Source organism: Prenolepis imparis, unplaced genomic scaffold (assembly GCF_030444845.1).
Source record: "Prenolepis imparis isolate NDT839.2.m4 unplaced genomic scaffold, iyPreImpa1.0 SCAF_7, whole genome shotgun sequence".
NCBI lineage: Eukaryota > Metazoa > Arthropoda > Insecta > Hymenoptera > Formicidae > Prenolepis > Prenolepis imparis.
Genome location: NW_028141165.1, coordinates 2,206,825 through 2,222,612, shown reverse-complemented (window position 1 = coordinate 2,222,612; position 15,788 = coordinate 2,206,825). Strand labels below are relative to the sequence as shown.

At 38.8% G+C, this 15,788-nt stretch overlaps 1 protein-coding gene across 3 annotated transcripts; it reads right to left on the bottom strand.

Annotated features, from left to right (window-relative positions):
- Window positions 1-10: 10 nt before the first annotated feature.
- On the bottom strand, window positions 11-15,470 carry Cib (thymosin beta cib). 3 transcript variants are annotated; one of them, XM_083041711.1, is made up of 7 exons: window positions 14,833-15,433; window positions 14,290-14,587; window positions 3,883-4,035; window positions 2,831-2,944; window positions 1,690-1,803; window positions 1,025-1,138; window positions 11-941 (listed from the first exon to the last, which is right to left on the bottom strand). In XM_083041711.1, exons 3-7 carry the CDS (start codon window positions 4,010-4,012, stop codon window positions 913-915), a joined length of 501 nt encoding a protein of 166 aa, XP_082897837.1. In that variant the 5' UTR covers window positions 4,013-4,035; window positions 14,290-14,587; window positions 14,833-15,433; the 3' UTR covers window positions 11-912. The 3 variants fall into 3 exon arrangements, 2 of the variants coding, with proteins under 2 accessions (XP_082897837.1, XP_082897838.1); XM_083041712.1 differs by lacking the exon at window positions 2,831-2,944 and having other exon boundaries at window positions 14,833-15,421; XR_014425693.1 differs by lacking the exon at window positions 11-941 and having other exon boundaries at window positions 1,624-1,803; window positions 14,833-15,470.
- Between the last annotated feature and the right edge of the window lie 318 nt (window positions 15,471-15,788).

The window sequence follows — 15,788 nt, the reverse complement described above, 5'->3', positions numbered from 1 at the left end:
TATCGATAGATTTTTTTTGTACAAATTACTTTTTTTTATTTCTCGTAATAAATTCATCGGAATGACAATGCGATGTGTAAGAAATATTAAAAAAGTACAATAGCCCGTTTGTATAAAATATGATTTTTACATAAATATATAAGATCGATAAGACCATTGCGTATGTATGTGCCTTCGGCGATGTTCGTTGTAATCGCATCATCATACAACGCCATCGATATTTGCCTGTTATATCGAAAATAACGAATATGCCTGCGCGTGCAACTCTCTCGGTATAAAAAAAAAACTACATCCTTCGGCGAGGAGACGACAATTCCGCGATCTTTTTGAGTTTAGGCCTCCCCGTCTCGCGCAAAGTAAGATTTCTAACTCGCCATACTTTACTAAAAATTTTCCTCTTCAAGAGTGTTTCTTCCTCTAGCTGAGCAGCCGAATTTAGACGATCTCATGTCCAGATCGCCATATATTTAGCAACGAGAAGAATAGATGTAATATAGTAAGAGAGAAAAAGGGGCAAGTTAGAAAACAGCTTAGTGCGAGACAAGGATTTACATTTCCTTAGATCCGCTCTCGTCGTTGTCTGATTGTTGTCGAATTGTCTCTCGGGATATTTTATGTACCGAGATAGGACAGGCAGCAGAGCGGTTATCGTTATCGACCACCCGACTCGACGTTGGACGTTTTTGGCTCGAGAGTCTTCTGATCTCTCGCCAGAAGGAAAACACGCCGATTACTGGCGCTAGGATAAGTATAATAGCATTACGATACTAATACAGTGCTTCGCATTCGCGCTTTTTTTCCTTGGCAATGTATGAATAATTGTTATAAAATGTCACGGATATAGAAAATGAAACGACGAGTGGCGCCGTCTCCATTCCTTTCCTTCGTTCATTTTCGTCAGCGGCAGCTTCTCTAAGCGGCTATCTTTTCGGCGTCGATCGCTGTAAACATCGCGAATAACATATTGTTTCGGTGAACGACTAATTTTGAACGGATTCCAGAATTGAGAAGCGTACATACGTACCTTCTTTGGTGGGCAGGGGATTCTTCTCGAGGGTTTCCGCGTGCTTCAACTTCGCCGGATCAAAGTTTTCGATACCAGAGATCAGCTGTTGCTTCCCCTTCTCTTGCTGGATCGCTGCAATGTGAAATAAAATTTCCTATTAGTTTATATATAGTATAAAATAATATATAATTTTATATATATAATAATTTTCACAAGATAATCATATTATTTATATGAGTATATAACATATGCGAAAAACTTTGTATTCTATTATTCAATTATTCTATAATAAATTTTAAATTAATTTTTTTTTAAATCATAGTGCATGCCAAATTTTAGCGCGTAACTATTCCATCAAGAAGCAATTAATAACACTATATATAATATGTGTGTGTATAATATAAAATAGTAAAATAGAAATTCTTAAAAAATATATCAAACGGAGAATTTATCAATAAATTAGAATTTCTTGAAGTATTTTATCTCCATCATAAAATTAAAATAAACAATAGAAATAAAACAAAACAGAAGGATGGGCTTTAAAACTTAATTTCTGCTTTGAAAGATTAGAAATTCACGTTTCTCATAAGATGAATTCCTACTCGCTTTTAATTCACCTATTGTTTGACGGAGTTTGTTTATTCTGTACATAAGTCAATTTAAAAGCCTGACTTATATTGTACCATCTTTATCGGGTAGCGGATTCTTCTCCTGGGTCTCGGTATGCTTCAGACTCGCGGTGTCGAACTTCTCGATGCCGGCGATGAGCGTTTGCTGGGTCTTCTCCGCGGCAACATCTGCAAGTAGGACGATTGATCGTCAGAAACGGCGATGGATAATAATTACACGTAAATAGAATCGAGAAGCGTGTCACCTTGCCTTGATATAGATTTACTATATCTAGCTGTGGTGGCCTGGTTACGAGGATTAGCGAGGAATAAATTCAAAAAATTATTCGCGATTTATACGCCGCGCAATACGATCAATCAATGACTAGTACCGTTCGTCGTCCTTTCTTTATAAGGCGCTTGTCTATTAATGCTTCACGTAGATAAAATTTATGCACTTCCACACATGAGGCAAAATTACGTCTTGTATTCGAATTTTCAAATTAAAATCTCAAACATATTAAAATTTCTTAATAAATTTTTAATATACAAAATTAATGAAATTATTCTCGGCTTATGATGTTTTTGAATTTATTCTCTTGAATATTGATTTAACTTGTTGCTATACATTGTAATATATAAAATATCTTAGAACATGTGATTTCAATTTTTATGGCGAATATTCTCCGACTGTATTTTTTGTTATTTTAATATACATTAGATATGTAATTTGTAAAAAATCTTGAAAATTTATAGTGATTTATAATTTGAAAGCTTTCAGTTCCGCAATATTTCACAAGAAAGTGTCAATTTCAAAGCGAATCAAGGAATCCGTATAAAATAAGAGGAAGGTAGAAGGAATCTCTCTCTAGGAAGCCGTGTAGAGTTGCCTACAGAGTTGCCTTATCTTTCAAATACCCGTTCTAAATTTTGTTTTATAAATTGTATAGCAAGAAGTTAATAGGACAAAGAAAAACATAATAAGCGAAATGGCCTGAAGAACACCATCACCGAAGCCATCGCAGTTCCCTCGCCATTTTATTTTAAAATAAGACTTTGTATGCGACCAATCATGTCCCATGAAGCAAAAGCAAGTTAGTTGATCCTTGAATTTTCACACCGTGAAATAATTAACGGTTAAAGATCACGCTGTGAGACCTTCGAAAATCGAAGCGACGTCCCAGAAGCTCCGGCATCCAGTATTAAGGAACAATACCTTTGGCGTTAGGCAATACAATCTTCTCTTTTGTGTCGGCGTGCTTCAACTGATCTGCCTTAAAAGTCTCCAGGCCGTGTATCAACTCAGAGTGCTGCCGCTCCTGTCGTACGTCTACGTCAGCAATTCACACATTTTTATTGCAGCTGCTGTTGTTTTTATCGGAGCTCCGCTCGCGCCTCAATTTCTCCTCGCGCCCCGCATTTAGCGCTAAACGTGTGTCCGATTATGAGTCTTATATTTGAATAAAGAGAGATAAAAACGAAAGTTTTTATTTCAATTGGAATCCACCGCGTGCACACGTTTAGCGCTAAATGCACCTAAGGGCAGATGCGTACCTAAATAAAGACTTGTGCATAGATTTTATGAGGTATTAATATGAACATAATTTCTCAAAAAATTTTGGTGGTTATAAAAATAATATAACGGTAAAGAATTTGTGTATAATATATACATAAAAATACCAGGCGTGTTTTTTAAGTAAGGTCCGATCGGACATTAAGAAAAAAAATGAGAATTTTTATTACTGATACAACATTCTCTTGTACATATCTTTATTTCTCTATGTAGTCACTATTTTTTTTAATTACTTTTGGTATCGAGAAATAAGCTTTTTTTATGTTCTCTGCATAAAAATCCGCCGCTGCGCCGGAGAGTTCAGCCAGTTTATTCCTCCGGTACTAAAACTGTTTAAAAAAATAATGACTAGGTAGAAAAATAAAGTAGATATATGTACAAGTGTTGTATCAGTAATAAAAGTTTTCTTATTTTGTTTTCTTTTTAATGTTCGATCAAACCTCACTTAAAAAACAAACCTCGTAATTTAATGAGAAATATCAAAGCCACAAACACACATTAACACATATTAATACATCATGTTATATATCAATTAATCAAATTTTATTAACCATGAAATTAATAGAGAGTGCAAATGCAAAAGTAAAATACAATTATCAAATCTTAAACACACTGTGAGCAAAACGTAAAAGTATGACAACACTAAATTAATTAATTTCGAGCAGTGTTAATCAGAGAAATGTATTTTTTCACACCTTCTGCGGAAGGTAAAACATTCTTCTCAGCAGTAGCGGCTTTCTTCATACATCCGTGATTGAAACCTTCCAGCTCGCTTTTAAGGTCTAGGGCTACTTTGGGCAGATCCTTCAACGATGGACTCGACATGGTTCAGCCTTATACTTCTTAATCTGTAAGGCAGAAATATTGTTAGAAAGATCAATCGCCTCTTCGTCGAACAGACACGTTTCGAACAAATCGAATTTATAGATTAAATGGCAATAGCAATCCTTCAATATTCATGAATATTTTATTAATTCATATTTTGTATGTTCTGTAAATATAATGTATAATAACGTATAATTAATTTTATTACTTGAAATTTCTTGACAAATTTAAGATTCGAACTGTGTTAAAAAATGTTAATGTCCAAATAAGTAATTGTTATATAACCCGAAGTATGATGATCGAGTAATATTAATCGATATTACTCGATCGACGACGCAAATCTCAAATATGTGATCGTCTTTTTTCTTCTTAAAATATGTTCTATAACGCGTGACATAAAAAATAATAAAAATTTAATCGTCTTTCTACATAGTAGCATAGTTTCTTTAATGTCTCACACTGTTTTATTATGATTCAAATTCCAATTAAATCATAATCATCATGATAGAAAAAAAGTGAGTACTTGATCATCACTGCGATGTGCGATTTCGTAATCTTTAGAAAAAATTTTGTGTATTAATTAATTTCGGGTTCTCTCATATTTCTGTTTCTATATAATGATATATAATAATGTGAAAGAGTCGTGACAGCAGGCATCAGGAATGTCTTTAGCATTTTGGGTCGGACACAGCGTGTTCAGATGTTCCTGCATTACGAATGTTGGTTCTGAAAAAACTCGGCAACGTTATCATCGAATATGAGGATCGAAAAAAAGTTATGTTAATTTTATATTTTTATCTTAATGACTGTTTTATCTTAATAGCTGAATCAAATTATTCTTTAGAAAAAAAAAAAAATTTGATTCATCTCTCGAACCGACAGTCTAGACACGATGTGTCCAACCCGAAAATACCGAACCCGGAAGTGAAGGTTGTCCTGACGCCTTCTGCACGAGCACCTGCTTGTATCAATTTGACGTCCTGGGGAGGACGATGAATAACGGTACGGTGCACAAGATATGTCGTGTTATTAGGTATACGACAATCATTTCCACGTAAGGTGAATGATAAGAGAGAGAAAGAGACGGAACACGCCACGTCGAGGTGTTTCCAATCGTCAGCGAAACAGTGCGGCAGTTTTCTTTGTTAAACCGCACCACCAGCAATCCGGCTCGCGCTGACAACGATTGCTATTGAATACCAACGAAGCTGTTATACGAATGAAGCTATCGACGACGTCGAAACTGCGCATCGCATTGTCGCGACACATCGCAAATGCAGCGGAACTTTATTCGCGAATATTTTGTCGAGTGAGATTCTGTCGATGCGAGACTTTAATCGAAATATAAAGAGAAATGCAAAATAAATGGATGAATAATATCGCGCATTGTTTAATCCTGAAGATGTATACTTTTTAGGGTCCAACACACTTTACAATTTTCTTTATTTTGTCCCGACTATCATATCTTCTCAAGATACTTCTCTCTTTAATAATATAAGAAAGATGATATTTAATTTTGTGTTAAATTAAAAATATTATAGAATTATATTTAGCTAAAAAATATAAATAAAATTAATAACGTCTTTCTTGAATATTATTAAATTGTAAAATGCGAAGAGGAGAGAAAGAAAAAAGCGCTAAAAGACACATTGAAAGTTGGTTGCAGAATCTAATTTTTTTAAGACTAAAAGCGCAATGCTCGACCGACTGACATTTATGTATGTGTCACGCAGCGGAAACAGCGGTAGTTCGTTGCTTCCGGTCTCCGTTTCCTTCTAATACACTTTCTTGTCACATTTCCCTCACAGTGATTTCGCGTCGTTGCTAAAGTTGCGGTCATTAAAATTAAAAAAAATATATATATAATATATACTTCTCATTGTCAAATAATTTCTAAACGTGAAAATTAATTAATTAATCATGGTCTACTTATGGTCGAGACAGTTAGTAAATGCGATCATTATGTGGCGAGGCACGTTTTAAGGTACAACGTTTAATTCAACGGATAATAAAGTCTTTGATAACAATCTTTGCACATTTTCATATTCGTGTCAGTAGGAGAATCGAATATCTTTTTACTTCGTGCTACCACGAGCAAGATATTACAGCTGCTACAGCTGATTTCGTCCGCACCCATCATTCGTTATTTACGATAATGACGCATCGAGAGAGGGACTCTCTGATAAATGTGTTGACGATGATGTTGAGATTCCTTCCTTCTTTTCGTCGTAGTTACACGATCGCATTATTACATCGAATTGAAATTGAATTACTCCAATCAAGTGTACATTTTGTCGCAGAAAAAGATGCATTGAAATACATTCGTAGTATAATTAAACAATTATTTTTTCAAATGAAAAAAGGAAGAAAAATAAAGACATTTTTTATAAGATTCGTGTTTGTATCTTTCGCATTGAATCACGAAGTTTTTCTCCCTCCGCGCAGAAGGGAAAATCAATCTCCCCCGGCAATATCGGGCCAAACATTGCTCCGAGATGCAAATAATTAATAGTTGCGGCACGAAATCGCGACGTCGCGCCGTCGCGTCTGTAGATTACGTACACTTATACATCCGCATTTATACATATATGTACGTCTTGTGTATCAAATCCAGTACTTGTGCGACGCGTTTACGCATTAAACTGTCAATGACTCATTCGTCGAGTACCCCCTTTCTCCCAACGCTCCTCCTAGTCAGCGTTCGCGATTGCGTTCAGGCAGACTTAAAAGTTCGTCTGACTCAACGTGAAAAAATGTAAGAAAAAAAAACAGAACGTAATGCTAATTACGCATAAGTGGGCGATCGGTATCGATCGGTGTTTTTACTCCTACGCGCTTCTTTTCTAATCGCGCTTTGCGTTTTCTGATGAAATCAATCGTACGCGAATGCATTTTCCGACAATATAACAGATTATAACGCTCCATTATTTGTATCTATACATATTGTAACATATCGGTTACATTAATCTCTCTCCTGACATTACGTAAGTTGTATAAATTATATAATTTATTCACGCGTGAAGAAAAAGCAGATCGTTTGTCCACACGTTGGTGCGAGTCTGAAAGTACGAAATGTTCCTTTTTCGCGTTACATAGTATATATAATTTGCATCGCAAAAACTTATCGGAAAGTAAATAACGATACGGCATCGAATTCGCTCATGCGCTAGCAAACTCTCTCAGGTAAGAATAAAAGATATGCGGAGTAAGAAAAGGTCTGCATTCCACGTGGGTGAAGTCACGTAGGAGGACTACTCGGTTATTACTAACCGGCGCATTATCAATATACGTGGTACTGATTGTGATTGTGACACACGGTGCAAGGCCGTCGATTTTGTGCGACTGTGTTTTTTTTCTTTGATGTACGTAGAAACAAAGACCGAAAGACGATAAACGATGTTTCTCGCAAACAATAAATACATCGTTGAATTTTTATTAGCGCCTTATCTTTCGAAATTTTAATAATTTATTAAATAAAATATTAAATATATATTAATGTAAGACTTTATTAAATATTACATATTTATTAATTTTAATTATAATAGAATATTAAACAAAGAAAATTAAAAAGACGGATTTTCGAGCCGAGTCCGAGTTTGGGGCCCGCGATATTACAGCCCTGGGGGATCGCGAGAGAGGTTTTCGAAAGATACACGTTCAAACGGTGGGTCAGGCATCAACAAGGCTCTGCGTAGGTCCTTATATGGTAGCCGGTTGTATATGTCTGTATATAGAGAGAGCACGAAAAGAAGGCTGAATATATTACAAGCAAGCAGGGGGAGAGTTCGATGCGCGTCCTTAACATGTCTCCGATTTTTTTTTCTTTTTTTTTTTCCTCTTCATTTCGCACGCCCCTGTGTGTAGGAGTACCGAGGATACTTGTGTGTACATACACAAGTACGGGTACAGAAGACTCGCCTGTACATAACGGTATACAAGAGACGATCTCTCGATCGCGACGAAACGCGCCCGGATAAACCTCGGTGATTCTCGACTTTCGCGAAGGCGAATTGCCGAGATAGAAAACGCGCGTGTCGCGAATCTAACATTCGAACAAAACCGTGAAATGGGGCAACCTTGACAGAAGACGTCAAAACATCGAATAATTTATGTTTGCATTATATTCGTTTCGTATTTCGTCGAGCCGAAAGAGTCGCTTTGAACATTTTTTCAAGGACATGCATATTTATTTTCAATCGATTTGGACGATCTATATCTTTTATTCAATAATAAATATAGCTATATAGTTTTATAATCAATTATTTTGCATATCAATTAATCTGCCAAGAGCTTTATTAGATCAGAATTTAATCATAATAAACCTAAGACATCGTAATCAATAATTTTAAATTAGTAAAAGATATATAGACTTTCAACGATGTAATTTAACATCTTTTATAAACGTCTCTCTCTTTCTCTGTTTCTCTCTCTTAGCGCCTTTTATTAATTAAGTTTCATTCGATATTATTGCGGATGTTGGACGCGTTTCGAGATGAAGCAAGGAGAATTATGAGCGCTTTTAACCGGCAAAAAGCGCCGGTAATAACGACCATTAGTTCCGTTTAATTGAACATCCGTGGATCTTAAGCCATGGCAAACGGCTGATCGGGGGACGAGCCCCTTATTGGCCCGTTATGCAAACTGCAACTGGTAGAACTTAATGAAGCGCGAGAGCCGCGCGTTCTCCGGTGAAACTCGAATAAAGTCCCGCGCGATCTTCCCGAGTGGATTCGCGTCTCTCGAGGTGAAAAGCGGGCCTCGCGAGAAGCTAACAGGGAAACTGGGTTGCCAGCGCAGCCCAGAGATGCGCTGGCAGAACTCGATGACAGAGACGAATCATCGAGATAGATTAAGGCTGATCGCAGGCATGATATTTCATACGTATAGTATACATATACGTGTGTATCTGTGTCTCTATAAAGGAACGATTTCTAATATTTTATTTAAACGAGAAAACTGTGCAAGTATGGTTCTAGGTCAAACGCTGAACATTATTAACACTCGGCTCGTAAACATTTCGCATATTGCAAACTGCAGCATCCGATGAAATATCTCTGTTTCATGGAAATAAAGTGTTAGTTGTGATAGCTAAATCAGAAGCTTAATTCGCCAGATGTCCAATCGATGCAATTTGTTAACAAATGATTGATACTCCGAGAGCCTCGTTGGGAAAAATTCTATTTGAAATTGCTGAGAGATCTCTTGGACCAGAGACTTGGAACGCGGTTGAACCATCTTGTGTGTGTGAAACACTTATAAAATTTACTCTGCACTCAAGTATTTTCAACCGATCATCAAAGAAGATTTACGTTACATTTATGTCAGCGTATATACGAGGTTTAGGGATCAGCCGCATCTCGTGGTCAGTAATATTTCCGCATTACTATGAGACTATGTAAGGAAACAAACAACGGTGAATAGTTAAGCCCTAAATCCACCGCGACTCTTTCAAATCGGTTCCAGGAGAAGCCTTTCGTCCACGAGGACGACTCTTCGACGACGACGCCGTCGTTCTCGTGTGCCTGGTCCGCGGAACGAGATCCTACGGTCACTGGCTAACGAGTTCGCGCGGCTGCCAATTAACTTAGGCAATCGTGTCTAATGGTGGGCCTGTTACCGTCTTTCTCTCTCTCTCTCTCTCTCTCTTTTTCTCGCCACGCGTCTACACGTGCGTAAGCGAGCATAGGCTGTATCGACCAGGCTCCAGCAAACCGGTGAACACCTACGCGCATACAATGAAACCCACGTGAAACCGCCGCCTGCACTCGTATTCGTAGCTGGAGAAATGCTTTTTGTGCCGCCGATGGTGACCGTCGCGCTCGCACGCGAGCAACCGCGATTCTCTCTCTCTTTTCCCCTTTTCTTTGTCTGTCTCTCTTTTTCTCTCTCTTCAGCTCTCTTCCGTGCGACCGTGACGGCTAACGAACCCTGGACGCGTATCGTATCGAGCGGTGGCGTGTACAGTCAGGGACGTACGAAAGGTACCGTCCGAATTGAAATCTCGATATTCGAGTGTCCGAGATGGTGACGAGGACCACGATCAATGAATTATAACATGGGCGATTGAAAAAAATTACAAATTCTCAAAAATCAAGCTGAAACACTCCTTAGAGTACATGCCAACCTTATTATTTCCATAGAGCCTGCTTTAGATGCTGATGAAGGAATTAAATATGATCCTGACAGTTGTAAAGCACTTGACATGTGTGAAATATCGAGCACAAAGTTAAAGAACAAATAATAGTCAATAATCGATGAATTAAATTAATAAAAAAAATAAGAAGTATAAAAATTTAATTAATTAAATTCTTGGGGATCTCTTAATCAACGTCATAATGCTCGAGTAATTTTATACATGTTAAGATATTCTTGGCGCCGAGTATATGTTACTTAGCACCAACTTCCGGTTAAGCCGACGGATCTTCCGTCTATCTCATACGTAGAATTATAATTTGGCAAGAGAGGCAATGCTGCGTTAAGCTCCTTAACCCACACTGTAGCTTCCTCTGCACGTTCATCCGGCGCGAATTCCGGAGTCAATTAAAATCCCACATGTGTGCCCATCAATTAGCCAGTATATAAACTTAAAGAGCTATATCTTTCACAAAAATCTAAACTTCACGGAACGCAGTTACGTGTGTCTGTATGATGTATAATATATTATCTTATCGCCAAGCCTACATCGGTGTTTGTGCAATCGACTCCGAGAAATCGACGCCGGATTAATCGAAACTTGGACGAAGATCCGGAAGGCGAGTCTCTTCCGCTTTCTGCTAACATAACGGCGCACACCTAAATGCTAAATACTGTCCTACATGTGCGGGCCTTTATTCGTGATGCATGAATGAGTAGGGCGCACGCATACACGTGCATTTACGGATGCATCGACACCGGGCAATCCCGAGGTTAAGCCGGGAGGGAGCGGCCGGGATCTCTCTGTGGAGGCGGCGGCGCCGGCGGTGGCTGCCGCGGCAGACGGTTTCATCGATTTTCATTGCCGGAGAAAAGCAGGAAGGGGGAGGTTTGTGTGAAACCTCCGTGGAGGCTGCATCCCGCCGATCCCGTCCCGGTTTTCATGGTCATGGGTAAGAGGGTGGTTTCCCTTCAACGAGGAGGGAGGCAACAAAAGTCAGAAACCCGATCGCAATCGGAGATGAAGATGACAGATCGCGTGACACGTCGATGCCTATTAATTCACTCTCTCTGTCTGGTAGTCTGTCTGCCTTTCGGACGGGTTTTGTGAAATGTTTCATGATAAAGAGGGAGATACGGACTGCTGTTCCAGTCGAAGACACGCGTTCAACGTGCGAATTTAAATTTCAAGAGATTAAGGACCGGAAATGAAGTTCCGTTTGGTTTCTTCGTCTTTTTATCGGTTTAACGACGAGTACGAAGCGAATACGAAGGAAAGGCGAGATCGACATTCGTATTCCCAGACTTCCCAGTGATCCCCGGGGAAACGTCAGACATCACCCCGCTGACGTGCTGGGTGACACCCAGCGAAGGTGTTAGGGTTTCCTCGCTGCAACCACATTGAATTATGGCATCAGAAGCGAGAATTTTTTTCTAGCCCTAGACGTCGAAATAAATGAATATTTTTGCAAGCCATTGTTCGCGTTCGACAATACAACAATCTAGCAAAATATATATCGAAAACTTTTTTATTATTATTCTCTCTCTCTCCTCTACGTTAGTAAATACAGTATAATTAAATATCTGCGTAATATTTTACAATTTTTTTCACAAAAATGGATAATATATTTTTTAATCCACGAATCTCCTTCGAAAAGAAAATTTATATTATTCGCCATGATATGCGAACAAATTAATTTATCTCGACGTATGACTTGGTGGTTCCCATAATAATTCAATATGATTGCAGTGGAAAAAAAGTGAGAGCCTTCGGAGGCGAATGCACCGGGTGTTCGTTCGTCTAATAACGTCACTGTCATGGGAATTAGAAACGGTCTCGAGATCTGGGAGACGCTAATCGCGAGCGAGCCGGATAAAACGCGGGTAAAACGCAATTTGCGGACGATTCGCGGCCGAGTTGAGCTTATACAGAAGCCCCTCGTTCGCCTTGAAGCGAACGCTCATGCTCGGGACATGATAAAATGCAAATATGCAATCGCTCGATGGTGATCCTCCCTTAGGAAAACGCGAAAAGTTGCGCGGAAAATTGCGCCGTGATTGAAGCCGACGCGAGAGCCGTAAATTTTCCCTCGGAATTGAAAGGAACATGAGAAATTAAACGTAGTTTTACAGCAGCAGTAAAGATAAATGTGAAAGATATATATTGACTTATTTATTTTAAAAATAATGAATAATGTCAACTCTTTGCCCGCATTTTTAATGTCGTTTAATCGCGATAACCTTAGGATAAAATCTTCGATGTTAAAACAATAAAAAATGATATTTGACATCCGTCATTATTAGTAATTGCGAGATGAAAATAAAATTGTCATAATTAGTTTCCAATTTATTTTTCCGAATAGGGGCGATATGTGAGCGATATGCGGGAAATGAGCGATCGACAAGGGGAAGATGCATATGTATTTCGCACACGCTGTATGCATCTGTCAAAACCACGCCCTTCTCCCCATCATCCTCATCATCTCGCACTGCATACGAAAGAGGGACAAGGAAGTTCCCTGATAGCTTTTTCACGATCGAAACTTTATACTTCGTTCCAAATGAGCGATCAGATTTAATTATTATTATCTATTCACACGTCTATAAGTCAGGCATGCTAGAAATTGAGCTATTGTATTTTTTTAGAAGAATCTCTTGGAAAATAAAATATAGAAATGTAAAATACGATGAGCAAAAAACAATAGTAATAAAAAAAATAATGAAATGAATTTTAATTAAGAGCGTACCGAATTTATATCGAAGAACGATCAAACGGATATATATTTTTTTAAATAAAATAAATATAAATTTATATTTTACATTTGGATGAACGCGTTTTATCACAAAAACGACTCTTATCAAAAACAGGAACAAGTTCGTGCGAATAGAATCTGCTCAATTTGGTCACGTCAATTCACTCGTTTATTAATCTTATCGATCCTCATCATACATATGCATAAGTGCAACGAGATTCAAACGACATAAAGTACCAATAATAAACGTGTACATCAAAGTTCGTATCAGTTAGCACTGATAAGAATAAGAATTTCAATTCGTATCCGATATATACTTTTATAAGAGTTCTCTCGCTCTACATTTCACTGTTAATTTTGGAAACACAGGATAACGAAAATATCACAGATAACCGCGTCACTGAACCTGAATAATTTATTCTCCCTTTCGTCCTAGTCTCCGTCATATTTCGCGAAGAACAGATCATTAATTCGCGATCGCGATCGCGCGATTATCGAGATGAGAAATCAAGTGCACGTCGTTTCCTGTCCTGTGAAAGAGAGAAAGAGAGAAAGAGAGGGACGCCTTTCGACCACACCCCTGGGTTCATTTTCGATCGCGTCGAAAGACCGATCGATATCTCGGGATATGCAGGGTCCGGCCGCGTGATTTTTTTCGGAGCAGGCAATTAAATTAAATTATCCGCGCGATTAAAATCCATCCTCTTATTGTCGCCTTTCCATCACCATAAACGCATCGAGAGATCTGTCTATCGAGATCGAGTTCCGGTTTTTCCCCCCCATGCCGCAAACACGTCGAGGAATGAAACTTGTCGTCGCGAATAAACATATGATATTCAGTTCCCGATCCGGCTGTTTATGACGGCGAGACGCGAAATCGGCGACAATTGTAACGATCTCTAGGGGTAACCCCTCTATTTCGAAGGATATACGTTACATGTAAATTACACGCGTTCCAAGTGTGCCGACTTCGTGATGGCTTCATTCAGATTCGCCAATTCAAAATTCTATTATCGGTTCCTGGGAAAGTCACTCATTGCTTCGTTATTCTAAACCGGAGTAAGTGTTTGGCAATCGCGAATCCCAACATTCTCTCTTAATCAATCCCGTGAATTAACATGCAAAACAAAAACCAAGGAAGAAGAGACACTCGCCTTCCGTTATATCCTTCAAGAAAGCTGAGCGACTAATATTTCCCGAAGAACTTTCCAAGGAACCCAAGAGACGTCTTTAAAAGATGTCTTTGAAAGACGTCTCTTTGAAACATTGTTTTTTAAAGTATTTACGTGAATCTTTGGCCAGCTCGCCATCATAATCCGCCATTGAATGTATTGTTGCCGTGGGGAAACGGCGATGTAACGCGGCGGTCGCCGCCGAGAGGGGTGCACTGACCTGTCAGTTGACGCGAGCGAGTTTCTAGGGCGCAGGAAGGCAGGCGCGGAACACCGTCGAGTAGCAGGCGAGCGTTGTTCAAGGGCAGGAACGAGACGGTACACTGACTGGCCAGTTGGTGCTTCTGCGGCCAGGTAACAGGCGTCGAGCGGCGCCGTCGTTCATCCCCCTCCATTCGTAACGTAATCCCTCCTCGGGACGACAGGCCCCCCTCGTCAGGATCGACGCAGCGAGGAGCTCCTCAAGGGGGGATGATGTGCATCCGCATCCGTCGTCTTTCTCTTATGCCGGGAATACGCTGAAATAATTGATTAACAATGTAATCAACAATTTATATAATAATGTAATAGTGCTGCGCGAGAAAATCTCTTTTTGGATTTCTATTTTATATATTTTTAATTTAAATGTAAAATTAAAAAAAATATTATAAACAAGTTAAAAAGAGAATATAATAAAATTGATCTTTTGATCGCTATACAATACAATGAGAGGATATCTAATAAATTTAACATTTATCGTAATATTAATTATGTATAGCAACACCTATGGATGTTTTGCAGGGTCTCGTGAGTGCGCACGACATTCCTGGACTTGGTCCCCACCGCTCTTGAACGGGGACCAATCGACGTCTGGCTTCTACTTCCCCAATCGCGCCAATTAATCGCGTTCCCTCTTCCTCTTCGCAACCGATCGTCTCCTTGACCGTCATTCAGAGGGGGTGACTGACTGACTGACTGACTCACCCTTGGCGACGACCGGGAATTCACGCATAGCCCAGACGTCGTGAATTTGACATTGAACGACGGCGTGACTTTTTCTAGACGACGATCTTTTTGCGTCGTTCTCTCCCTCTCGTTTCCCAGCTGGGGACAGCTCGCCTCGTCGCGGAGGTAATCTATTCCCAACGCGAAGGCGAGAGGGAGGAGGGAAAGAGCGGTGTACAAGAATATTGGGGGGTTGACGCACGCTGAGTCATCCGGGTCCTATGCGGGTACAGCTGCGCGTCATATGTTCGCCTGACTGCGTTAGATTCCGCGAACTCGACAACAAAGTCGATGTATTTTGCAAAATTTTCCTTATAGAACTAATATTATTCTTCGCACAGATTACGCAATAATCTTTATATTAATTTTAAACAGAAATTAGAGAAAGAAAAAATGATTAGCTTAAGATTTATATTAATCCTAGTTATGTGATTTAGCAAAATTATTTGGTGTTTATCATATTCGCAGCAAATCGCATTAATCGAAACTAATCATAATTTCTTCTCTAATACAATTATACAATGTTACAAAATTATATTACAGATCCAATAATTGTTTAATACAAATATAAACGAATAAACAATAATTAATTATAAAGAAATTACTTTTTGTATACAAGTCACACACAATATTAGAAATATATTTTGTCAAAATTTAAAAATATTTCCAAAGTAAAAATATTTTTTAAAGATGTGCGAAATAAACGAACGGGAACGGAGTATGCGAGGCGGGCAT

Bases quoted from the DNA above. Each gene is read 5' to 3' on its own strand.
- Cib (XM_083041711.1), bottom strand. From the start codon at position 4,012: ATGTCGAGTCCATCGTTGAAGGATCTGCCCAAAGTAGCCCTAGACCTT. The intron at 1,804-2,830 runs GTATTGTTCCTT...TCCTACTTGCAG, and splicing joins TGTATTGCCTAACGCCAAAG to ATGTTGCCGCGGAGAAGACC. The intron at 1,139-1,689 runs GTACAATATAAG...TTCACATTGCAG, and splicing joins TCCGCTACCCGATAAAGATG to CGATCCAGCAAGAGAAGGGG.